This window comes from Phyllostomus discolor, chromosome 5, assembly GCF_004126475.2.
Source record: "Phyllostomus discolor isolate MPI-MPIP mPhyDis1 chromosome 5, mPhyDis1.pri.v3, whole genome shotgun sequence".
NCBI classification, from domain to species: domain Eukaryota; kingdom Metazoa; phylum Chordata; class Mammalia; order Chiroptera; family Phyllostomidae; genus Phyllostomus; species Phyllostomus discolor.
The window spans coordinates 153,600,652-153,627,564 of NC_040907.2; the positions used below are offsets into that span (position 1 = coordinate 153,600,652).

Sequence of the window (26,913 nt, forward strand, 5' to 3'; positions counted from 1 at the left end):
CATGGTAGACTTAGCCTTGGCTTTGCAGAGAAGGGCTCTCAGTGTAAAACTCAGTGCAACTGCATGATCAGGTCATCAACAGAACCCTCGACCTGGGCTTCATGGAGGACGGGCGGTTCGGGCTGAGGTTGCCCTGGCTGGGGAGTCAGACGGGGAGCTCAGCGCGTTATCCTCCTAAGAGTCAGGCTGCAGAGACTCTGTGCCAGGTCTCTGGAGGGCCTGCCCAGTCCTGCCAAGGTCCAGGGAGTCTCCTCCCCTCTGGAAAGTGGAGACTATGGCCTTAATCCCTTTCAGCTCAGGGGCCTCAGAGCTGGTTGATCTGGGTCGCGAGAGAAATTTTCCTGACAGATGTGTCGGACTGACCGAAAGATGAGGGGCTTTGAGGAGATTATTCTGTCAGTTTGATGCCTGCCCCCCAATCCCCCAGGGAATGGAACCCTTTAGGGGCTTCTGGAAGGAGGCAGAGCAATCAGCAGAGGTCCTACAATGGTCACCTCCCAGGCCAGCCTCTGAAGACACTTGCTGAGGGATTGACAGAGGGCAGAGAAGGCGTGCACAAGGTGACAGAAGGTGAGAAATGTCAAGGTGGAGGCCAAGAGAAAGGAACAGGGCTGCTTTCTCGGAACCAGCCCCTCCCACAGAAAGAAACTGAGGTCTGGGCTTGTCTGCAGGCTGCTGCGCTGGGCTGTCTGGGTGTCCAATGAGGAGTTTGGGAAGTTACTGAAGACTGTTGTGTACATATGGGGTGGGCTTGGGGTGGGAGAAAACAGCAGTAGATGAGTTGAGAAATGGAGGAAAGGGAATCCATGCCCCTCCCCCACCCTCACAAGGAAATTGCTAGGTCCACAGGCTGGGAGTGACCATGGTTCTAACTTTGGTCTCTTTTCCTTTCGACTCTCCCTGGCTGGGGGGTGGGAAAGAGCTGAGCTGCCACAGGGGAAGGACCCCGAGATGCAAGAGGCAGAGGGATAGGGAACTAATGGCAGCTCAGGGGTCTCTGCCAGGGAGATGAGAGGACCCACTGGCCCCTACCCTGTTCCTCCTCTTCCCTGAGGGCGATGGGCACATGCTCTGGGGACCCAGTCCTTCTTGGCCTTTTCTGGAGGGCAAGAGTGAGTGGCCACAGCTTCTTTCTATTCAGGAGACTCTGATCAGAAAGGACTTTTTTTTCTTTTAAACTCTGCCACCTTGCCCATCCCCACATGCACATTTCCTTTCATGACCTTGTGACTCCTCCATTAGGTCTCCTTTCTTCTTGCTTCAAGAAAAAAAAAAAAAAAAAAACAGGCGGGGAGGGTTGGGGACCAGGGAGGGAGGCGAGGCAGCCGAGAGGCTGAGCCAATCACGGGTCTGCAAGGTGCAAAGCAATCAGTGGAGCCGCTGGTGAGCGGGGTCACTCAGTAGTGTGCACATCAGGGTGAAATCCTTTCAGCTCTTCGCCAAACCCCTAGTGAAAGACAATCAGGCTCGCTGTCACCGAGCTAATTCTGTCTATATAAAAGCAGTAATGAAATTCACGGCAGGATTACCCTCTCCATCCAATGGGCCAGCGTCGTGGTGACATATCTCTCTTATTGCCCGAATGTAACACACCATCTAATTTACGTCGTGTAGCGAGCAGGAATGAAATGTTCATAAAGAATTGCTGCATCTCGTCACCTTAACTGCGGCCCGGGGCTCTGAGGCATCTGTCAGGGAGAGGAGCAGGAGGAGGGAGGGCGGGCGGGGCTCAGGGAGCAGCAGCCAGGGGCAGGGGTACTGGGGGGCTGTTGTCTCTTAATAGGGTGAAGCAGAGGCAGAGGGAGGCAGGGGCTGGGGCGGGGTAGGGAGAGGAGTGGGAGTGGGGGGGCATGGAGGGCTTTGGGGATGCAAGGATAAATAAGGGTAAGTTGAAGTGGTCTGGAGGGAGTATTTGGAAGTCTGTGTAAGTCTGGGGAGCCAGAGAGTCTGAGCGTATGCATGTTTGTGTTTGGGTGAGTTTGGGAGGATAAATGATTGCCGAAGTGGCAAGGAGCTTGGTTGGGAAAACGTCCCTCTAGCTGCCTGTCAGATGCTGCCGGGTCCCTGGTAGTCTCTCATTCTCTGGAATTGGATGGAAGTCCAACCACATCAGAAGGCTATCAGAACTAAACTCTTCTGTGGACGAGAACGGAGACCTTTTATAAAGGTGACAGATGCTAGGAGCAAGTTCCACAAACCTAGGAGTTATCTGTGGGTCCTCCTGCTCCCTCATCCAAAACTGCCAGACTGGACCATCAGAGAGCCCTCCGCTCCCCTCTAAAGTGTTTCTCTCACCCATCTTTTTCCATCTGTCTCCACCATTCCAGTTCAAGGCCACGCCATCTGTGGCCTGGCTAACTCAACCCCCTCCTGCCTGGGCTCCCCATGTCCCCTCTTGCCACCTCAGCTCAGCCAGGGAGTGGCCACGCCTCTACTACCACCCCTTACCTTGAAACCTGGCTATGGTGTCCCCTTGCTCTTAGGAAAAAGACCAAAGTCCACACCTCCAACTTCTTTGCTTCACCCTCCCAATTGGAAATTGTGCTCCAGCCATGTTGGTCTTTTCCTGTTGTCTGGACGTGCCGTGTTCTCACATACCCTGGGACTGTGGAGAAGACTCCACCCCAGTGTGGCCCCAACACCCGCTCCCACTTCAGATGACAGCTGAAGTGTTGCATCCTCCGGGAAGCCTTCTGTCACTGCCCAGACTTAGTTAACTCTCCTTTGATTCGCTGTCTTAGCATAACTGACTTCCTTTTACAAGACGTACCATACATTGTAGAATATGTTTTCTTCTGTGACTATTTCATTACAGCCTGTATTCTCCCACTGGAGTCTGAGCTTCATGAGGGGCGGGACCATTCCTCTTCGCTCACCATTATAACTCCAGCACCTGGAACAGTAGCTGAGGACAAAGTAAGTGCTTGGTAAACACTCATCAAGTGATGAAATGAAGGGACTACACAACCACTAAAGCCCTGCTCCTTCCTTCTTTCACTCACTCAACAAACACTGGCTGAACGCCTCCGGTGTGCCTGGCACTGTCAGGAGCACTGTGGCCACAATGCTAAACAAGTGAAGACACAGGCCATGCCCCTGAGGCACTCACAGTCCAGGGAGAGAGACAAGCAAGGTGGGCCACCATGGTGCTAGACCTGTCTTGTGCTGCTTCACTCCAGAGAAGAGCCACAACCCGAGCCCACCATTAGGGTCATCTATGAGATGTGGCTGACCTTCTGGGGCCGTACAAAATTCTCCCTAAACTTCCCCAGACACAGCTCAGCCACCTTTAGGGGAGAAATTAGCACAAGAAAGAGATTTTATTAAAGAGCCATCATTGGAATTCTCTTACTAGTGATGATAACAATAAGCAGCATTAATTGCAAATCAACTAGGTGCCAAACATCTAATCTCATGTAATCCTTACAACTGTGACATCTCATCTCAGTATTATTACCCCTGTTTTATAGATGAGGAAACTGAAGCCAACTGAATTTAAATAACTTGCTTAGAAAAAGGTCACACACCTGGCCCACAATGGATGCTCAATAAATCCTTACTGAGTGAATGAATGAATAAGAAGCTAATAAGTAGAAAAGACAGGAGTCGAACCTAGATTCTGGCTTCAAAGCCTGCCCTGATCCTTCTGTTATCTATTTTAGGCAACTATTTTTGGAGTCTCAGGGTCTGGTCAGAATTAGAGAAGTAACTGGAGGTTGGATTCAGGATCCATGCTTCCCCCGACCCAGACCCCAGTCTTTCCACCTATAACCTTCCCACAGAGACACATGATACCTCAGATATCAGGCCTGGCCAGGGAGGAAGATTAGGTTTAGAGAAGACCAGACCTTAGTATCTTTGGGGAGATCCCTGAAAGGCAAACCCTTCCCCATCCTGCTCTGTCCTTCCTCCAAGACCCCAGGCTTAGGTGAGCTTATCAAAAAGTCTAGGAAGGAGTCTTTTTTGTGGGAGATGGAACATCATTCCTCTGTGTATAGAATCAAACATGTCTTATAATATATCTCTTGTGCCTAAGCTATGTGGTCCTTTCTCATGAATTCAGGCATATTTACTGTCCACATGGTATATATCTATGTGTGCATGTTGTGTTGACATGTGTTCAGTTATGTATACACATGTATCAATAAACCCGTTCTTTCATTAGCATTCTCATATCCCACTGGTTTATATTCTGCATATGCCCACACCTGAGTCTACACCGTGAAGTTTCTTCCCCACAGATATCTGTGGATACACTACACATCTGTAGTTGCCTTTTCCTCTTGCTTTTGTCCTCCCTCCTAGAAACTATAGGCAACCTTCCAGCTAATGCTGGCAGGCCCCAGAGTTGGACTGTGTGCCATGCGCTTCTTATTTTGAGAAAAGTTCTCCTCCCTGGTAGTGGGTAACTTTCTCTTTATCAAAGAGCTAATGCATAGATATATCATCAAAGAGATAATATATGCCTGGCATGCAGTCATCTCTCGATTCATGTTAGCTATTAACATTATTACAGCTCATTCATCCTCCCTGACCAGAGGGCGTCCCTCCTTCTCCCCACAGCTCTTCTAGGGCTGGAAGTACAAGTACCCATACCCACTCCTGCCAGGGAGCTGTGTGAGGCTGGGTGCCCTTACAAGGATCTCCTGGGGTTAAAGGGCTCCAGGCCATTGTCATCTATAGCTCTCAGTAGGACAAAATCTCACACACCCCTGGCAGGCAGGACTAACTCGTATTTTTAAAGTCCCATGAAATAAGTCTCAGGAGTCTCTTTAGACTTTGCATCCAAAACCTTAAACTTCTAAGATACAGATTGCTTCCTAAACCCATCCTTTTTTTTTTTTTTTCAGAAAAAAATGTTTTATGTTTTTATTTTAGAGAGAGGGGAAGGTGGGGAGAAAGAAAGGAAGAGAAATATCGATGTGAGAGAGAAACATTGATCAGCTGCCTCTCGCATGCGCCCCAACTGGGGACTAGGCCCACAACCCAGGCATGTGTCCTGACTGGGAATCTAACTGGCAACCTTTCACTTTGTGGGATGATGCCCAACCAGCTGAGCCACACCAGGCAGTGCTAAACCCATTCGTCTGCAGCTGACACCTTTTCTCTGAGGTCAGACCTGCAGCTAGACCCACTCGCCAGTGCCCACCAGAGAAGGGCAGTTTCAGCCAGGACACCTGATAATCCTAATGCACTTCCTTTGGCCCAGGTGACCTACCCTCCTAGCTAGTGATTGTTCTGTGGCCCTGCCAGGAGCTGACATCCTAAACCAGGCCCACTTCTTCAGGTGAAGCAAGATATCATTCAAGTTGGATGGATACAGAGCATTCAGCAAGCAGGAGCAAGGGAGGGGAGCAACGAGAGAAGCAACACACAACAAAACAAGTTGTGTGCAGAGTCAGGATTCTCCAGACAGTATCCGTTCTTAAATTGGCATCGGGCATTCTTTTCAGGGTCTGTGGAAACCCAAGACTCTGTGCCTAGAGGTGTGTTAAGATTAAGTTGTCCTTGATTGTCTTTGGACAGGCAAGAGGGGGATGGAAGATTCCATGGACCAGATAAACTTGAAGAGATTGGTGATGGATGAAAATTTGGAATCCAATCCTGTCAATGTGTTTATTTGATTTCCACATTTTCCTATCCCCCTTATTCCCACCCCTCTTCCCCATCCCCCAGACTGACAGACATAATACCCTGATGGCTATTTCAGCTGCAACCTTATATGTCCAGGGAAGCCTGAGCTCCCCAGCTGCTGGCCAGCTCTGATCCCCTAAACCCAGAGGGACTAACTGGTCAGAGTTCTCAGGGATGGCAGATCCCAAGTACAAATTTGGCTTCGGCTACCAGCAGACTCTGACGTTGGCCAGATCACTTCTCCATGTAGTGACCTTTCCATTAGCCTCCCGGTCCCCCTCTGCATGCATCACCCCAGATGGTGGTAAGAAGCATCCTGCATTTCTTGAAAAACTATTTCAGAAATTCACCTTTCCATTTCCCATCGTAATTACCAGATCAGAATATAGTTTCCAGGAGGATTAGTTTGGCCTTGGGTGGGCCTGTCCTCTTCACTGCTGGCCTGGACAGCTGTTTAGTCACTGGCCAGCAGGACAGAATGAGAGTAGACTGGTGTAGCTCAGCCCTGCTGCTGAGTGCGTGACCTGTTATGGTAACAGCAAAAATCCATTTCCAGCCTCCTGGCTTGTCTGAGGGCTTTGTGAGGACCTAGAGACACTACATGGTTTAGAACGGCATCAGCAGCAGGCACCAACCAGCCTCCAACGTGCTGGAAGTTCAGAATGATGGTGAGGGGATGGCCAGCATGTAGATAAAAATGAAAGGCCCCGAAGACGGAGTCTAACTGATGACTTGAATAAATGGGCATCAATTTTTGTTAAATATGGTTCCACTCCCTTGCTCTCCAGGCCCTTTCAAAGCCAGAAACTTGGTTTGGTGGTCATTACCTGGTCGGTGTCATTAAATTCCCTGGTAATCTGCAGGGATATGTAATTATGCTATAGTTAGTGATTGTTCACTAAGTAAACCCTTGGTGTAGTTACCATGTAAGTCAACGGTATTTACAGGATATTTTTTCTGCCTGTAACTCAAAGCCTTACCGAAACAAATTGGAATTGCCTTCTGGAGGCCGTTGTTATAAATTACAGACCCAACATCTGTCCACATCTGCAACGTCTAGACAGCCTGTCTCAGCTACAAGAGAGGAGAGGGATGAACGAGGGAAAACGAGGGAGACGTGAGGAGTCGTAGAGGGAAATCTCAGACTCGCACAATTTTTCTCTTCAGAGGTTTGCCTAAATAAATCCTGTGCTAACTTCTGAAATGGAACTGAATTTCAACAGCCCAGCTCCAAGGTCCAAAGTGTTCAGGGCCTGATCATCATCCTGGATGTGCTGGCAATGCAGCCACTTCTGTTGGGCCACATCCCTGCCCTTGCAGCCTCTCAGAGGTCACGGTGGGGCCTCGAAGCTGGAGTTACAGACGCGGACACTGACTGCAGCAGCCACATCCGGAGAGTTGGCTGCTTCGCCAAATTCCCTCCATCAGCTCGCCCCGTGCTCCCGGACTCTCACCCCCACCTGGCTCAGTTTATGGGGGTGAGACATTCATTTGCCTGCCTTTCCTGTGGTCCCTCTCCTGCACCCATGATAAGGAGCCTGCCCGTCAGCTGAGTGATTGTATTTTTTTACAGTTCCTAGCACAAACCTTCTCATTTATATGTAAAGCAGCCATTAGTCATAGCTCCGTTCCCACACACTGCCTGATGTACAATCACATTTTGCAGCGGATGAATCTTTCCACACAGCTGCTCTGCTATGAATAATCCGTCTCCAGGCCCATAAATCAGAAAAAAATCATGCACCTCGTTCGCCTGATCCTTACACAAAGTCATATATTTTACATGAGGACGAGCTAAATATTCATGAGTCTTAAAGGCTTTTTTCACAGGCACTTGTTGGGGTTGTCTTCTACTATTGGGGGGATACTAAGGTGGTATTTAGGAGAACTAGGGATTTTAGGAAGGAGAGAGGAAGAGGAGGAAGGAAAGTGTATGTATTAAAGGGAGAAAGAGAGAGAGAGAGGCAGAGAGAGAAACAGAAAGAGGCAGAGAGAGAGATAGAGACAGAGAGAGAGATCAAAATGCCAAGCGTATCTCTCAGTCTAGCAGTTCTGTGGCACAAAGGATGCTCCTGTGAGGCCTTAAAAAACGTGTAAGTACTTGTTTACCTGAGCATCCATCCTCTTGGAGCCATGGATGTCGCCTCCCTGACTTTCAAGGTCATTTCATGAACCTTTGCTCTCTGATCCGTGTGGCAATGATTTTGGCCCTTCTCTGTATAGGGAGGTGCCTGGGAGCCCCACCCTGGTTTGATAAAATCAGAATTTGGGGTGAGGGAGCAGAGACAGTGGGAAATTAGCAGACTTCCATAAATCCACTCTGATGCTAACAAAGCCTCTGACCTACACACAACCTCAGAGCCCAGCAGCTTCCTGGAATTTTGTTTGTACCCCATTCTGATGCCAGAGAGCATTTAAGGTGGCTTTCTTCACCCTCTACCTTATCTCTGTCTCCTGGCCATCTCCTTCCCTCACCTCTTAGCTTCTCAGGCCCTGCACTCTTCCCCGGCTAGGGCTCTTCTCAGGCGGTCCACATGCTCTGCCAGGAATACTGTCTGCACTGCTCCTCAAACTCTGTCCCCCAAATGCAAAATTTAACCCCTCCAAGAAGGCTCTTTTCACTAAACAGTGGAGAGGGAGTTACATGCCTTGCCGTATAAGCCCCTGCCTCTTCCTTTCCTAGCTAAGCACTCACCCTACCAACCCCTCTGTTGGCAGGTGCTTTTCATTTTATCCTGGCATTCGCTCAGCATTTGTCTGCGTGTTCAGTGGTGCTATCTGTCTGACTCACTAGTGCCGTGGTCGGCAGCGGTGATGATGATGTGCCTTCACTTCCCTGGAAGGGTAGAAAATTCTTCTTCCTGGATTTCACTGACAAGATTGAGAACATATTTCTAGGTAGAGATTTCTTGGCTTTAACTTTAGATCTGGAAACACACGTAAGCCCTCAGATCCTTTCAGCCTCTGGTGGGTAATGATCATTGTGCCTTGGGCTCCGGTAGCTGTCCTCAGGTGAAGCACTGGATCAACACTGCAGTAGCACCTCTGTGGGGGAAACCACTTCTCTCTTTAACAGATGGGCAAACTGAGGCATAGCCTTGGCAAATCACTAGAAGTCAGATCAAGAGGAGATAACAGGAGGCTGCAATTACATCTGAGCTAACTTTTGAATTTTGACTCAGCGCATCAAGTTTTCTCCACCAACCCCCAGGGCCAAAGGCCAGGGGTCAACGCTTTTCCTCATTTCTCTAAGCTCTGCCGGTTGACCCACTCTGCTGCCCCTTGCTCCTCCTGCTCTCAACCTGCTCCGGTAACTGTTCAGAAAGAATTAAGTAAAACACCCCCACCAGAGAGGAGGAAAAAGTCCAAACAATCACAGATGGCAGACTTGCAAATTTAATTTAAAATCATTCTTTATTATCCAAAATATTAAAATTAAAGCTATAATGCCCAAAGGAAAACACAGATTAAAACCCCCTATGTTTCACAGCCTCTTCCTCAGGGGGTCCCCAAAACACGGAGTGAGAATGCTTTGAAAAGAAGGCAGGAGTGCGGGAGCAAAGAGCCAGCTGTAGATCATTGAGCCAAACGCTTGGTGACTGACCCAATCAGCTTCCCTTAAAGCCAAACACCAACTGTTTCATGTGCAATTAATGATTGCCCTGGCAAATGGAGGCGCATCAAGTCATCACAGGCATCTTTGAATGAGAAGACACACAGCAGTCACAGGTAGCTCGTCCCTGGCATCTACATAATGATATTACCAGGCTAATCTAGGCTCAGAGATTTAATTCCGCAAAACACCATGCACTAAATATTTATATTCATAAAGGGGCCAAGGAAAAAATGCCCACATGCTGCCTGTAGGCTCCCCATTTGTCTAGAATAGGCTGCTGGCTCATTTGCCAGGGTGTATGGTTGGGGGTCAAGGGCATCTGTCAAGTGTCAGTAGAATCCCAGTGTTTCTGGCCCCCAACTTCATCTTTCATAAAGGGTTCATTGCTGGATTGGGTATTGAAGTAGTGAAACCCCTTTCTCCTCTGGAGAGGCCAATGCAAGAAAGGAGGTCTCTTCATTCATTACAGCCAAGCAAGGGGCAGTCGGATGAATGAGAATGTCTATTCCCCATTCTTTGGTGCAGGGAATCAAAGTCTGAAGAGGACCAGAGGCTGGTAGACTCATCCTTTACACATTTTAACTTCTCAGTTAAAGATACGATGCTGATTCCTGACGCCATCATGCTTTAACTGTAAAACTGAAGAAGAGGGACTCTTTGAATAATCACAAAAAAGCCCTATGCTAATGGCAAGAACATGTGTTTTCTTTGGCCTTTTGGGTTTGTCTCTACTGGAGCCTAATTCTGGGCTCTGCCCTTACTCAGATGCTCTCATTGCAGCACACTGCTGGGCCTCAGTACCTCCAGCACACAGGGCACAGAACCTAACCCGGCTTGGCCCTGCCCCTCTCTGCATGAGATCGCCGGGATCAGTTCTGTGTCTATACTGGAGACTGCACTCCCCTCCCCACTGGCATCTCAAACCCAGCTCTTTCAGTCCAGCCCCCTCTGCCCTTTTCCCGTCCTTGGCAGAAAATGCAGGTGATGAAGCCTGTGTTTCTCTGTGTACACCATGACTTGGAACCTTCAGCAACTTTTCCAGGGCTCTGCATATTACAATCAAGATGGGATTGGCTAATAAAATTACATTGGTTACAATCCAAGAAGATTAACCAGCCTTAAGGGTTTCATGGCTAAGCATTACACTTTTCAATTTTCCTACAATTAAGCTAACAACAAATAATATTGACAAATAAACTGCCAGATCCACTAGCTGAAGCCCTGCTGTGGGAAGTGAGGGTTGCTCCACGGCTGAGGGATTGTCCAGCCACCGCCTGCCTGTGGGTGCTGGCACGCTGGGACGTGGGCGCCCAAACCTCACGGGTGGAGGGGCGATGAGGAATGGTTGCTGGCTTCGTTTCTAAAAAAACTTAAAAGATAATAATAATCCTGATTCTTGCCTTCTTGCCATCTCTAAGGAATTTTCCTGGTTTCCACTGATTTCTCAACCTCCCGTTAGAGAAAATCCAAGGAAAGGAGACCCATATCCTCATGAGGCACAGCTATATCATCAACTCATTAACTAATTTGGAGTCACAAATCCAGGACCTAAAATTAATTAGGCCTAGCGGCAAGAAAACTTGGGGGGAGATTAGCCTAAGAGTCTCACACACAGGTGCTGACAGTGTGCAAAGGCCGGACTTCTTCCTGCCTGTCTTCCCTGATACAGGGGGGTGGGGTGGGGGGCAAGAGGCTGCAACACAGTTCAGACCCTGCCTGCAGAGCTAAGGCCCAGCTCCTTCTCCAGTTATTTGCACTACTCAGTGTTGGAGAAGCAGACAACAGGAGGAAGGAAGAATAGGAAGAAGCTAGGAAAATTCCTGGGCAAGTGGAATGGGGAAACTGAGACAAGATAATTAAACAAGGCCAAACAATTTGAACAACTTACAGCCAGCTAGTAAATTGCAAGACCTTATCTTCCCTTACCAAGGACCCTTGAGAACAAATGGTTTATACTTCTCCTCCCTAACCAGAGAATACACAGCTTAAATCACCCTGGTAGGGGACATAGAGGACAGAGACCCAGTTAATGCTATCTGTGCCAGCCAAACCCAGATGAAGTCAGGGGGACAAATAACAAAAACCCAGTTAGAGCCAGACACACCCAAGGTAAAAGTAAAACGGTAAAGCAGACCAAAGAATAATCTCAAACTCCTCTATATGCTCATTTTGATGCATCAGCGTATTAAAAATGCACCTGGAAAGCTGATGAATATGAATATTCCATTGAAACCCTCCCTAAGATTCTTGCCTGCAGGGGAGAAATAAAACCCTCTAGACAAAGGATACCAGTGTAGGCTTGCTCTAGATACCCCGCAGGGGTGTCCAACCTGCAGCCTGCCGACTGCACACAGCCCAGGATGGCTGTCAACACGGTCCAACACAAACTCATACATTTACTTAAAACCTTTTTTTTTTTGCTTATCCGTTTTCATCAGTGTTTGTGTGTTTAATGCGTGGCTCAAGACAACTCTTCTTCTTCCAGTGTGGCCCAGAGATGCCAAAAGGTTGGGCAAACCTACGGCATGCCCATCCATGCCCCTTCTCAGGCATGACATTTTTACTTCTTCCTCCACTCTAAGGGTCCCCACGAGATTTGCAACCAGGGGAGCAGCAGGCAGTGGTAGCTTATCCAAACCTAACCCCTGATTCTATCTCCAAGGCCCCCTTTTTCTCAGACTTTCCAGTGAGCTAACTTTCCTATAATGTTTTCTAAGGAGCCAAAACAGAGTAGTACAGCTTGGGCTCTCTCCTGTTTCTTCTCTGTTTTAAAAGATTTTTATTTACGTATTTTTAGAGAGAGGAGAAGGGAAGGAGAAAGAGAAGGACAGAAACATTGATGTGTGAGAAATATTGATCAGCAGCCTGGCATGCAACCCAGGCATGTGCTTTGACTGGGAATCGAACCTGGGACCTTTTGGTTCACAGGACAACCAGCACTCAATCCATTGAGCCATACCAGCTAGGGCTCTCCTCTTTCTTCTTCTACCTTAGGTCTTTCCTAGACTCCTGTTGTGAAATATTTCCTACACAAAGTCAAGAACCCAAACACTACAGGATGGCCTGAGGCAGACCCACCCCAGGCCCTGTCCCTATCCAACAGCAAGGAGAATTGCCTACAAAGGGAGAAAGGATTGTTGTTATCATTTAATGCAAGTTTACCCTGCACCATGCACTGTGGTAAGTGCTTTTTATTTAGTAACTTATTTAATCCTCATAATAATCCTATAAACGAGATACTATTATCTATTCCCATTTCACTTTTGCAGCTGAAGATACTGAGATGCAGAAAAGTTAAATAACTGAACCCAGGCTTTGGTTCCAGAGTCTTTGCTCTTAACTATAAAGTCAATGAAAACTGCCATGCAATTCTTGGTTCGAAAAGTGTCTTTCTTTGGCAGGATCTAAATTCTGATTTACTCTTAGAGTCATGACATCTAGCCTCAGAGTCATGCTTACTTTGATACTATGTTTGATCTTCACCCAAATCAGCAAATCTCTGACATGGACCCAGGATCCTGGGTCAAACAGGAGACACTATTCCATGTTTCTCAAATTACAGCCAGCTCAGTGGATTGAATGCCAGCCTGTGAACCAATTTGCCAATTTGATTCCCAGTCAGTGCACATGCCCGGGTTGTGCACCAGGTTCCCAGTGGGGGGCGTGTGAGAGGTAACCCCGCAGTGATGTTTCTGTCCCTCTCTTTCTCCCTCCCTTCCTCTTTCTCTAAAAATAAAATAAATAAAATCTTTAAAAAGAATCAAATTATGGCCAGAGGACAATCTTTTAAACTAAATCATCTGGACATCTTGTTAAAATGCAGGTTCAGGGCCCCATCCAATCTTCTTGATCAACATCTCTGAATATGGCCCTGGCTGGTGTGGCTCAGTGGATTGAGCACCAGCCTATGAACCAAAGGGTCTCTGGTTTGACTCCCAGTCAGGGCACATGCCTGGGTTGCAGGCCAGGTCCCCAGTAGGTGGCACTGGAGAGGCAACCACACATTGATGTTTTTCTTTCTTTCTGCCTCCCTTCCCCTCTCTAAAAGTAAATAAATAAAATCTGAAATTAAAAAAAAATCTCTGAACATGCGGCTGATGACAGTTGCTGCTTGACAAGCTGTCCAGATGATTATCATGCATTCAGAATTGGAAAACCATTGTGATCAACTATGGACACTGTCCTCAAACAGTTTCTCTAAGAACCCAAATTCCCCGCCATGGCATCCAGGCCACTAATCTGACCCCAGGCAGCCCTCGCCTCCACTCTCCCAATCTCTTCAGTCTTTCAGACATACCGACCTCCTTTCTTCCTCATGGCTTTGTAGTAACTCACCCTGGCCCCCACCCTCGCTTATACTTTGCCTCCCACTCCTCAGCTGCATTTGTGTTTTACACACCTGGGCCTGTATGGTCTCCTTCCTTCTTTCTTTTTCAATGCAATTTTTATTTAAGTACAGTATACATACAGAAGAGTGCACAGAATAATAATTTTGCATATGCAGTTAGGACATTCTGCTCCAGCAACTTGCGGAGTGCTTAGAAGGGAATCATACATGTAAAGAGCAGTAGCACTGGCCAAACCTTCCTCAGAAGCAGTTCTTCTGCCCTGACCAGTGTGGCTCAGTTGGGCATTGTTCCATCAAGGGAAAGGTCGCCAGTTTGATTCCCGGTCAGGGCACATGCCTGGGTTGCAGGTTCAGTCCTAGTTGGGGCACATTCAAGAGGCAACCAATTGATGTTTCTCTCTCACAGTGATATTTCTCTTCCTCTCTTTCTCTTTCCCTTCCCCTCTCTCTACAAATAAATAAATAAAATCTTTTTTAAAAAAGAAGAGAAATAGTTCTCCAGAGATTCTCAAAGAGAATTTTGGCCCCTAGAAATAAATAAATAATATAAACAGAAAGGATTTCAAATAAAAGGTGAACTGGGGGTCATGTGGGGGTCACATGGGTCACAAGGTCATGGGGGTCATTAGCATTCACATAGGAGTCATGTGGGAATCACGGGATAGTCTCAGCTCATGGGGGAGTTGTGTGGCAGTCACCTGTGGGTCAAACGGGAGTCTACAGCTCAGTGAATTTTTTCAAAGTGAATACACCAGTATTGTCAGCATGAAGTCTCCTCTGTTCTTTTTAACCTAATTTTTTAAAAAATTGATTTTAGCCCTGGCTGGCGTAGCTCAGTGGATTGAGCGCGGGCTGGGAACCAAAGTGTCCCAGGTTCGATTCCCAGCCAGGGTACATTCCTGGGTTGCAGGCCATAACCCCCAGCAACCGCACATTGATGTTTCTCTCTCTCTCTCTCTCTCTCCCTCCCTCGCTCTCCCTCCCTCCCTCCCTCCCTTCCCTCTCTAAAAAAAATAAATAAATAAAATCTTTAAAAAAAAAAAGAAATGTTTTCATTTATAAAAAAAATTGATTTTAGAGAGATAGAGGAAGGGAGAGAGAGGAAAGCCTCAATTTGTTGTTCCACTTATTTATGCATTCATTGATTGTTTCTTGTATGTGCCCTGACCAGGGATGGAACCCACAACCTTGGCATATCAGGATGACGTTCTAACCAACTGAGCCACAAATTTGATTCTAAATAGCACTGAAGAGTAATTCATCTTTAGTCTCTCTTTTTTAAAAAAGATTTTATCCGTCTATTATTTTTTTTTAGAGAGAGGGGAAAGGAGGAGAAAAGGGAGGGAGAGAAACATCAATGTGTGATTGCCTCTTGCACACCCTGCACTGGGGAACTGGCCCACAGCCCAAGATTGTGCCCTGACTGGGAATTGAACCAGTAACCTCTTGTTTCACAGGCCAGCACTCAATCTGCTGAGCCACACCAGCCAGGGCTGTCTTTAGTCTCTTAAAGGAGCAGCAAAAAGGGAAATTGCATGGTACTCACTCCTTAAAGACCTTTCCTCATAGAAGCTTTTCCAACCCACCCTCTCTCCTTTCTTCCCTTTCTTTCATTCCTTTCACAAATGGTGTATTTACTGAGCACCTACCGTATTAGGCGCTGAGTGGATAAAGATCAGCAAGGTATACTGGGTTCCGCTTTCACAGTACTTACAGTCTCACGTGGAAGACAAATGAAACACAATAACCAAACCAGAAATATAAATTGTGATGGATGCTCTGAGAGGACTAATTGGGAGCTGAGCTGCACGAAGCCAGAGGAGGACCAACCAACCGGGAGAGGAGGCCAAAGCTGCTCAGGCAAAGGTGTAAATAATGAAAGCAAAGGCCCTTGGCTCAGGGAGGGTCTTCCCTTTCTTCGACTTCGGTGGCTTCTCTTCAGCCTCCTCCTCCCACCTTCAGGATCTCTTCTTTGCCACCAGAAGCTTTCTACCCTGTCTGCCCCCACTTATAATAGAGCAATCTACCACTTTCTCTCCTATGGCCTAAGAAAGGTTCACTAACACAAAGCCTAGTGAAGTGGAGAAGAGGAATGTGAAAGAATGTGAACTTGCGCTTCGATTTTTTTTTGTCCCAGAAATGTTTGAGTAGGATTTATCCACTTTCACTTTGCAATCAATCCTCAGTTCGTCTTTGGTTGGAGGTGTCTCTGAACTAGGTCTGCAGGAAGCCACTGAGTTGTCTCCTTTCTCTGGCTTCTCACAGTTGCCACCGGGAGGATCACAGAGGAGCTCTGTTCAGGAGCTCAGAGGGTCAGAATCAAGAAGTCTCATCGGCGGTGTTACCAGCTGCACTGCTTTGTTCCCAAGGTAACACTGTCATCGATACCCCTGGCATTGAAGAGAGGGGGCAGCACAGTCTGTGCCCCAAAGGGTTTGGCTGCGAGCCATTCAAATTCTCACCGAGTCCTGATGACTTGAATAAAAATATTGCAATTGCAAAGAGACCTGAGGATTTAGGAGCCGTTGTGGGCTATCATTTGGCGCTCTTCCTGCCCATGTCAGTGTGGGGTCTCCGTGGATGTCCTTCCGCTTGCCTCTTCTTTCCCTTTTCCACCTCCTCTCACCCACCCACCCACCCACCAGCCCGAACTCAGATCCTCTTTCAATTCTCCACGGATCTGACTGACCTCTTCTGTGCGGGACTCCTGCAGTCAGATTCCCTGACAGGTGCCTGGACTGGGGAGAATGTTGGCAGGTGAGCCCTTATAACAAAATAATCGGATCTTTCAAAAGCCCAGCTTTACAGCCCTTTACACATCTCCGGTATTATGTGACAGAGCGTCTCATTCTGTTAAATTGTACATGTTCTGAAGAAGGTAAATTAAAACCAAGAACCAAAAAAACTACACTGCTATACTTGGATTCAAGTTAAGGCTTTGAAGTTGAATCTTGGTAAACAAATCTTCGTTATGTCTTCTCTGGGCCCCCGGCCTTGACGAAATTCTGTCAGATCCTTGTTGTCATCACCGTCAGCATCACCACTGCCACCTAACATTTCCTGAGTCCCTACCATGAGCTGGGGCCCAGACAAAGTGCTTTACATGCGTCTTTTCCTGCTGGGGCAGCTAGAGCGGGACTGCTAAGCCTGAACCAGGACAATGGTTCAGGGGGGTCAGCCTCCAGGGCTCTGTAGTGCATGAGGCAGGCTCTCAGGCCAGCACTGGAACCAACACTGGAACCAACAGGGAGAACCCAGGGACTGGGGGTAAAGTTTAGATAGATTGCCCTCTGACAGTTGGGACGTGGTTGGGACAGTCCTCTGTGCTCATTTAATAACAATGGAGGAGGATACCAGGTCAGGATAAGGGAATTCTGTGCTCAGGAAAGCTTTGAGATCAGAAATCAGGACTGAGCTTTATGACTGTATATATTGTGAGCTGCTGACATATTCATGGCTGAAATAACGTATCTGAGATTTGCACCAGTATAATCTAGAGGACGGGGGAAAGGAGTGGGTGGGGGTACGCCCGAAACAAGAGTGGCTGTAAGTCAATATTTTTGAAGCTGAGTAATGAACAAATGGAGGTTCATTATATTCTTCTCTTTACTTGTCTGCGTGATGGAAAATTTACATAATGGAAAGTTAAATATATATGCTATATGTTTTTTCCCATTTTCTTTGTGCTTTCTTTTTCTTGTTTGGTTATTGCTTCTGAAGTAAGGTGCCTTTATTTATTTACTTTTTAAATGTCAGCCTATTTTAGCAGTGGTAAGGACAAACCAAGGCAAATGGGTTTCATGTGCATTGGGGCCAGTGAGAAAAGGGCCCCCAGGATGCAGGGGCAGTGGTGGTAGAAGGGATAATTGTGGGAGAACCCCAAGAAGGCAAATTTTCTGGGATAGGGGATCCAGACCTCTTAGTATAGCTGTCTTGGCTCCCTCCGCTGTACTGCTGTCCCCCCCTCAAAGTTGTTCCCCTAAAAAATCGTCCCTTAATACACGGAGGAGATTGCATTTGATTTGAAGGGTAGTTCTCCAATGTTAAAGTCCTGCCTTTCCCACATCTCCTGCCTCGGTCTGCTCCCAGACCTGTCTCAGGCTGACAGCCTAGCTGTCTGGCTTCTCTCTGTGCACCTACGAACTAGCATGCCCCACGTGGAAGCTGCTTCCAGCTGGAAGTCCCCCTTGGATTTTCCCCTGGGGCCTCCTGAGCGACCCGCCCTGCCCTGGAGGGCTATCCAGATTCTAGACCCCCTCCCACCCTAAGCTGGTCCCACGTGGAAATCTTCCTTTGCCCTGCCAGAGACTCTGTCCTTTTCTGTCCTGTCTGGACCTTGGGAAACAACCTGTACTGACTGCATCTTATCCTCTGGCTTCTGCTTGGCCAGCAGGAGATAGAAGAAGATTAGAGGGCAGGAGGAGAGTGATTTGGGGTATAAATCCTTCCAGGTCCCTCCCCGTTGAGTTACTAGGAAAGTGCTGCGTCCACCTTTGAAGGCCATAGGTTTGTCAAGTGGCCCTCCAACACGGCCACTGCCACCTCTGGTAGCCACTCCCTCCCTCCCCTCAGGCCTGTTGGCTCCCCGCCATTGCTGGCCCACGGTATGCGTTCTCCCTGCTGTCTTTCTGAATCCTGCCCACACCTTTGCAAACAGGCCTTTAATTAAAACCTCCTCAAAGTAATCCAGTTTACATGTGCCAGGACCCTGCCTGATATAGGACCCTACTGTGGCCAAGAGAGCCCCGGTTAGTATACATACATTTTTGTGCTTTGTTTGTCTTACAAAGCACAAAGTTTCTTGAAGGCAGGGCCCATCTTGTACACGGAGATGGGCCCTGTACCTGGCCCTGTTCACCTCTTCCACAAATGGCATTTTGGGGAGGCAAGGGGGATCAAACGAGGGATAGCTTCAAATAATGTAAATGTCTGGGAAATGAGAGCAGCCAGGCAAAGAAAATCATACACTTGAAGGAACAGTCGTGATGGGATCTGGACAAAGGCGAGCTGAAGGGAAAAGAACCTTCATAAAGCCTATGAAATTAAGTGTGGTGAATGCTATTGATCAAATAGTTCCTAAGCCAAGAAATCATGGGAAAGATAGCACTGTCAGCACAAAAGGCTGATTCATCTTCCGAACTGGGAAAAACATGCAGCAGCTGTATAAAGTATCGTCTTATAACCAAAGTGAATACTGCTTTTGTCTGTTTGGATAAAGGTTTCTGATTTGGATACTACGGTTAATACATGAGACACTGTCATTGCATTTAGGCTCTGGGGCGGGACCGCCTGTAAGAGAAACTGTATTGGTCATCTATGATTGCTGCATAACCAACAACCCAAGCTTAACAGCTTAGGACAACTATAAACATGTATTGTCTCACACGGGTCTGAAATTCAGGGACAGTTTAGTGTTCTATGCAGTGTCTCGTGAGATTATACTCAAGGTGCTGGTGGGGTTGTTGTCACCTGAAGGCTTAACTGGGATCTGCTCCAAGATAGCTCCCTCCTGTCACTGGCTATTTGGTGCTGGCTGTTGGCAGAGGACTTCAGTTCCTTACTATATGAACCCTCTGAAGGGCTGCTTGAGCTTCCTCACAACACAGCAGTTCGTTTTCCCCAGAGTGAGTGAAACACGTGGGTAAGGCAGAAGCCACAATATCTCCTATAACCTCACCTTGGGAGTCACCCTCTATCATTTCTGTAATATCTTATTGCTTATGTACATCAGGCCTAATCAATAAAGAAGGGGTGTAAACACCAGGAGGCAAAAATTTTGGGGTGTCATCTTTGAGGAAGCCACCACAACCTCTTTGTTCTTTGCATCGCCTTCTATCGGGGACACACAATTTCAATTTGCCTGTCTGCTGATGATGTTCACTTCGATTGCTTGGTTCAAGTGATATCTACCAGCCTTTTCCCCTGTGGACCTACTCTGTGTTTTTCAAATCATTAAATATTTTGGGAGGTGAAACAATGAGTCTTTTTGACACATCTCCATTACTCTTTGGCCACTTCTTTCCGTGTTTGGGCAAAAAGTGTTGTAGGCTCATCTTGTACTTTCCTTGTCCCAGCCCTGGAAGCAGCCATGTCCCCCAAGAACACTGATTCTTTTGAGTGGAGAATGGTATTCAGAAGCTAAGGTCTGGATGTGAACTGGGCTCATTGTTACTGGGTAGTGCTGCTCCAAGGTCCTCTCTGTGGGCAGAGCGAGGGAATGTATGCATGTATGTTTGTATGCATATATGTAACCAGTCTCCCATGAGAGCTTCTCCCTGCACATGGATGTCCTTACCACACCACTTGGACTTTAGCAGCCCACAGCAGGCCTCCTCTCTGCGTGGACGTCAGCCTTGTTCTGCCCTGTATAATAGTTTTAAGACTGAATTGTTCAGGAAAGAGAAGGTGCAAACTGAGCCCATCTTGATGATACATGCAAACTATGTAAAATTTAGACCTATTAGTTGCTAACATTTATTGAGTACTTACTATGTGCCAGGTAATGTTCTAAGAATTTTCTATGAATTCTCAGAGCTGCCTAATGAGATAGGAACTATTACAATCCCTATTTTGCTGATGAGGCATAAGGAGGTTAAATAACTTGCCCAAGGTCATGCTGTTGCTAATGAGATAGAGCAGAACTGTCTCATTGAACTTCTCGAATATCCTTAGGTATCCTGTGTCCTTCTGCTGCAGGCCTGGAGCACAGATATTGCTAAATGTCCTCTGGGGACAAATTGCCTCCACTGAGAACCACTGGTCTACAACAACATTAATTTAATTTAAGGAAAACTACTTTTTGATTGTGTTGCTAATGCATGAAAGAAAAGGGATAAACGTAATCCAGAGGAGCAGAAAATGCAAAAATCCCATTTGTGTGGCAGAGATGGCTCGTTGTCTATTCCAGCACCCATCAGGAGGGGACTTCCTCAACCTTTCTTCTCCAACTCTATACCTGACCTACTTTTGCATCGTACTCTCTTCCCTCCTCTCTCTCTGGCTGCCAATCCCTCCAGTTGGACTCATTCTGTCTCATCTTCTCAGGACCTGGCTTCATCATTATCCCTTGTCTCTTTCTTTTATCTTCAACCTTTCTCTGTCTAGTGGAACCTTTCCATCAGCATTTAAATATGTTCAAGTCTTTTACTTCGTTTCACTCCCTGAGATTTTGCTTTGGAAAATTTCAAACCCTCAGAAGAGTTGCAAGAAGGGTACAATGAATACCCATAACACTTCACCTAGATCCACCAATTATTAACATTTTGCCATATTTGCTTCAGTTCTCTCTCTCTTTTCCTTCCCTCTCTGTTTTTCCACAAACACACACTTCTTTCCACCCTAAACCATTTGAGAGGTAGTTGCAAGCAACGTGACATTTCACCCTAAGCACTTCAGCATGTATCTCCTAAGAACAAGGGCATTCTCTAGTTCTCTTATCCTCACAACAACATTACCACAGTCGGGAATGTAACACTGTGTTAATACTATTGTCATATATACAGTCCATGTTGAGTTTTCCTCAGATTGTCCCACTAATATCTTTTATGGCTGTTTTGTCTTCTGTGTGTCAGTGTATGTGGGTGCTGTCCCAGTGCCCGATCAGAGATCAGTCAGTGCATGTGGTTGTCATGCCTCTTCAGTTTCCTTTCAACTACAGTCTCCCTGTTTCAAACACAATGATGGGCACTTCCGAGACCCTTAGCTTCTGCCATGAACCGCTGTGCTTTCTGTCTCTTCTCCTTCTCTTGACAGACACATGGCTTGTAAGAAGAGACTCAACAGTCTTCATTCCCTCACCTTCCACTTGCGACTCACTGCCGTATGGCATCTGACTCCCATCGTGAGCCGCACTTGCCAGATTTTCCTCCTGTCTCTCTGGTCACTTCTTCTTGGGCTCCTTTGCTGGCCCCTCTTCTTCTGCTCATCCTGTGTATATTAAGGTTCCTCAGGATACTGTCTTAGACCTGCTGCTCTTTACACTGCTTGTACTTTACCTGGGTGGTTTCATCCTTTTCCGGGGGCTTCAATTACCACCTATATGCTAAACATTCATATCTGCGGCCCAGGCCTTTTTCTCCAGCTTCAGTTCTAAATGTCCAACTGCCTCAGTGTCTAAACCCATGTGGAAGTCTCCCAGACACCTTGAAGCAATATGTCCAAGAAAGAACTGATTATCCTCCCACAACCCATTCCTTCTATTGCATTCCCTGTCTCAAAAAACAGCTCTTCTCATTCATCCTGTTTCCTGAGCCACATACCTAGAAGTCATCTTTGACACATCCCTTTGACATCATCCACAACATATCTAATCAATTACCAAGTCCTACAGACTCTATCTTCTCAGTGTCTTTGGAATCTACTTCCTGTTCTTATCATCTCCTTCATCAGACCTCCAACATCTCTCCCAGAAAGATCAGAGAGTTCATAATCCTTTTTCTCAACCTCTGGCCATAAGTAATTTTCTAAAAATAGAAGTCTGGCCATGCTGCAGCCCTGCTTAAAATTTTTCAGTAGTTTCTTATAGCCCTCAGGATGAAGTTCAGATTCCTTAATATAGTCTATAAACTGGGGTGAAAGTCAAAATAGTTAATAGCTGGAACCCTGGCTGGTGTGGCTCAGTGAATTGAGTGCCAGCCTGCGAACCAAAGGGTCACCAGTTCGATTCCCAGTCAAGGCACATGCTTGGGGAGTGTGTAAGAGGCAACCACACGCTGATGTTTCTCTCCCTCTCTTTCTCCCTCCCTTTCCCTCTGTCTAAAAATAAATAGGTAAAATCTTTTAAAAAGGCCAAGGTAAAACTTAACAATGTCATTTTATAAAAAGAGAGAGAGAATGATTTAAAAAAAGATATTCAACAGCTGGTAAGGCACGGGGCACTGACCCCAGGTAGAAAGGATGTCAGCTGGCTCACCTGACCAGCGGATACTGGCTAAATAATGGCTTGCCATTAGAGCCCCATGCTATTGTCCTCTATGGTCTCATCTAGTGTCATTATTCCCCTAAGGTCACACTAGCCTTGTTTTAATTCCCAGAATGCATCATCAAAGGCAGTTACCTTTGCCTGGAACAACCTTTCTAGCAGCCCTGCCGTCACCCCATCCCATCCCTACTCCACAGATCTATCCTGTGGGGACTGACTGCTCTATCCAGATAAGGATGGCCTTGGCCTTTGTCAGTGGGATCATCTGCAAAGGAAACCTAATCTGGATCACAGTTCACTGCTAATAATGACTTCTTCCACTTAGGCACAAGAACAGAGAGCCCCAATGAGGTCAGCAAACTCTTAGAAGTAGGAAACTGAATTTTGACCTTAAAAAAAATGGATTTTTAGATAGAAAGAGAGTGGGAGGGAGGGAAAGGAGATAGGGATGGAGGGAAGGAGAGAGAGAACCATTGATTTGTTGTTCCATTTACTTACACATTCATTGGTTAATTCTTGTCTGTGCCCTGAGCCAGGATCAAACCCACAACCTTGGTGTATCGGGACAAGACTCTGACCAACTGACCAACTGAGCTACCCGTCCAGGGTGACTCTTGACCTTTTATGAGGGCAAAGAAGTAAGGAGAAGGGGGAAAATTCTTTATTTAGCCCCCAACTAAAACAATATCTTTCTTGGCAACTGAAATACAAATAACTTTTCTCACGTCCACTGAGCCTCTTGACCCCGGCGTTGAGCCTATCAGATATTCAAATGTTCCTGGCTTTTAAAATCAGTTAATCCCTTTGCTTCCATTCAGCTCTGAGATTCGGTTAGCTTTTTTCAGGAATGTGGGGACAAGGGGCAGGGAAGAGTATTTTTTTAGAAGGCAAGTTAGGCATGGGGGGGACTCTGGGTAGCTGAGGTCAGCAAGAAGGCAGCGGGCATTTAAACTCCAAGGCAGTTGTCTCAACTCTGGCTGCGGATTAGAACTGTGGTACCTGGGGCTCTTTTGAAGTTACCGTTGCCAAGGGTCTACTACACATCTTTTAATCAGAATACCTGAGGGGTCGAGCTTGGGCATAAATACTGTGCATAAAGCTCCTGAAATGACCCTCATGTGCAATCAGAGTTGAGTACCCCACCAGGTACGGGAGAAGGAATGCCACGGAATGAGAAAACAGTGCAGGCCTATGTGGAATACTTCTGACCCCAGCTTGCTGTGTGTGATAAGCACACACTGCAGAGAGTGTGGGTAGAAGAGCAGGGTCGCGTGCCCAAAGGAGGGCATGGTTCTCGTGGGTTGAGTGTTGCCTAGAGAAAGTTAAATGTGCAAACTGGCAAAAAGTAGAAAGCCCATCAATGCCAAGTGTGGTGGAAGGGCAGATTGTCGTGGTCTTTCCGTACTGCAGTTTGACACCACACAGTCCAGTTAAGTGTCCTTAATAGCCTATGAACCAGTGAGTATGATTTTAGATATGTATTCTTGAAGACAGTGTCACTTGGGGGCATGCAGGAGATTGGTCACTGCAGTGTTATTGGGGGTGACTGGGAACAGAAGGCTTTGCTGGAAGAGTAGATAGACGGAGTGTGGGCGATACACACCATCAGACCATTATTTGGCAGTTAACAGCAACAGGTTAGGTATACACATAGCAACGTGAGTGGATCTTAAAACCATAGTTACTGAATGCGAAAAGTATGAAACATAATGAGACATATAAAACAATATTAAATTTGTGAGTAAAATGTAGCCCCCACAAAAAATGTAGCACAGAAAACAGTGTTTATTTTGCAAGAACCATACAAATAAGAAGATAAATGTTGCCTATGCGGGAGGGAAAAGGTAGCAAGCCATGGTGCTAAAAGGAAATATATAGCTATTTTTAATTTTTATTATTTTTTAAAATGTATTTACTTTTACAGAGAGGGGAAGGGAGGGAGAAAGAGGGGGAGAGAAATATCAATGTGTGAGAGATACATCGATCCGCTGCCTCTCACCCGCCCTCATCTCAGGACCTGGCCTGCAACCCAGGCATGTGCCCTGACTGGGAATGGAACCTGCAACCTTTTGGTTCACAGACTGGCGCTCAATCCACTGAGCCAGGTAGATAACTATCTCTTAAAAAGTAAGATTTAAATCAGACCTTGAAAGATGAGTGAGTAGGAAAGAGGGGGAAACAGAAGGCTTCTGGAACGGCAAAATACTGCCTCAGGCTAAGGCCGGGAGGCAAACCTGTGTGGAGCAGGTGGGGCAGGAGAAAGGTCTGATTGGAGCAGCATGTTAAAGCAAAGTAGGGATTCAGGCTGAAGAGAGGGGATTGGATAAGATTTTGAAGGCCTGGAAAGTCAGGCAAAGGAATTTAAACAATGATAAAGTAGATAAGAGAACCGGAAAAGGATTGGGGGGTGGGGGTGGTGAGGAAAGTGAAGTCAGACGAGGTGGGTGGAGAGAGCCTGAAGTTAGAGAACCGGATTGGAGGGGATACTTGAGTGAACGAAGCAAAGCAGATGAAGGTGGGTAGCCTGGAACAGGTAAGCATTGGAGCTGGAGGGTGAAAGACACATTTTGATCGATTACTAGCTGCATACGGACACTAATAGACAAGGATAAGTCAGAGTACTCCCAGGTCTTAAACCAGGAAGTTAGGGGAAGAAACTAAGTTCAGTAGTAGCTGTGATTTCTTAAGCTGGAAATGCAGTTTTCCAGTGAAGTGGAGCTTTCAAAGTTCTGATAATTCAGTAATCTCTTTGAGCAAGTGCCCCAAACGGGCTCACAGGTATACTCATTTTAGAGTTGGCAGAGAGCTTTGTTTTACGGATGACAAGAGGACCAAAGATGTTTGGTTAATTTCCCAAAGTCAACCAATTAACTGGAGAAAACGATGGGCTAGAGCCAGGCCTCTTAACTTCTAGTCCAATGAACTTCCCTAATTACCAGTATATTGGATCTGAGGAGCTTGAGAATCAAGGCAACTCACCTTTGGACTTCTGCATTTGCCTGACCATGAGAGGTCAATTTTCAAGAATTAGGATCTACCCTTCCTGTACCCAGCCTCTGCCAGCTCAGTTTCAATCCATATGCACATGAACTGTCTATCTCGTTGGGCTTCTACACAAAACTCCTGGTGTTTGCTTTACTAATCCTTACCTCTGCACGACTGGGCAAAGTGAGGACTGTCACTGACTGCCAGGCTTTCAGACAGTATTTTCATAGTCCTCTCTGGATAAAACAAAGTAAAACAAATGACTTCTAAAAGAGAATAGAATCTTAGAGTTTAAAAGATCTTAACCTCCCACCCAAGAGGAACCCCCCTAAACAATACCCTTGACAGGCGGTCATCCTGTCTCTAAACACTTTCAGGAATGGAGCAGACCATTCCTTTGCCAGATCTGATTACTAGAAAACTCTGAGTCTGAGTCCTATGTCACTGCAGCGTGATTCAGTGAAAATAGCACAGGGCACTCGAGCAGACTTGAGTTAGATTCTTAACTATGTAATTTGCTGCACGACTCGAGCAAGTTATTTGTCTTGTATCAGTGTCACTCACTTCACCTGTACATTAGGGGTGATGCCTGTCTTACAGAGTTACTACGAGTATTGGAGATTATGAATGTAAAATACCTAGTATAGTGCCTGACACAAAGAGTTAATAAAGCACTAGGTGTTATAATCATCACCATCGTAATTATTATCCTATCCATTGGTCCTAGTTTGCCCTGTGGTGTTATTTATATATGCCTTTCAATACTTTCAAATGCTTGAATTTAGTTGTCATGTTATTTCTAAGTGTTCTTTTTTTTAAGATTGTATTTATTTACTTTTTTAGAGAGGGAAGGGAGGGATATATATATATATATATATATATATAGAGAGAGAGAGAGAGAGAGAGAGGGGGGGGGGGGAGAGAGAAACATCAATGTGCGGTTGCTGGGGGGGTCATGCAACCCAGGCCTGCAACCCAGGCATGTACCCTGACTGGGAATCGAACCTGCGACACTTTGGTTCGCAGCCTGCGCTCAATCCACTGAGCTACGCCAGCCAGGGCCTAAGTGTTCTTTTTTTTGGAGCAAGCATTCACCACTATTTTCTCTCTTGCTTATCCTGCCCTTGACTTTGTTCCTGCATGTGATGTTTGTAGAACATAGTGCCTGTAAATTACCAAAGTGCTCCAGGTGTGGCCTGAGTGTTTCAAAACAGAGTAAGACCTTAAGTCTCCATTCCCCAGACTGCACTCTTCAAGCTTCCTAGGCCTCCTTTAGCTCTTTAGGCCACTGTGTCCCATACTGACTTAGTCCTATGAAAACCTCCAGGTAGTTTTCATACGAATGAGTGTTAATCCTTCCCTGTTTTGCGCTTGGTAGAACTATTTTTCTGTTCAAGAGAAAACTTTTTA

At 46.5% G+C, this 26,913-nt stretch overlaps 1 protein-coding gene across 2 annotated transcripts in view; it reads left to right on the forward strand.

Annotated features, from left to right (window-relative positions):
* Window positions 1–348: 348 nt before the first annotated feature.
* Window positions 349–26,913, forward strand: part of BTRC (beta-transducin repeat containing E3 ubiquitin protein ligase) — a 212,962-nt gene continuing 186,397 nt past the window's right edge. For both annotated transcript variants that reach the window (XM_036027179.1, XM_036027180.1), the window contains exons 1-2: window positions 349–570; window positions 2,816–2,916. In XM_036027179.1, the coding sequence (XP_035883072.1) occupies window positions 405–570; window positions 2,816–2,916 (267 nt within the window). In that variant the 5' untranslated portion in view covers window positions 349–404. The remainder of the gene's footprint in view (window positions 571–2,815; window positions 2,917–26,913) is intronic.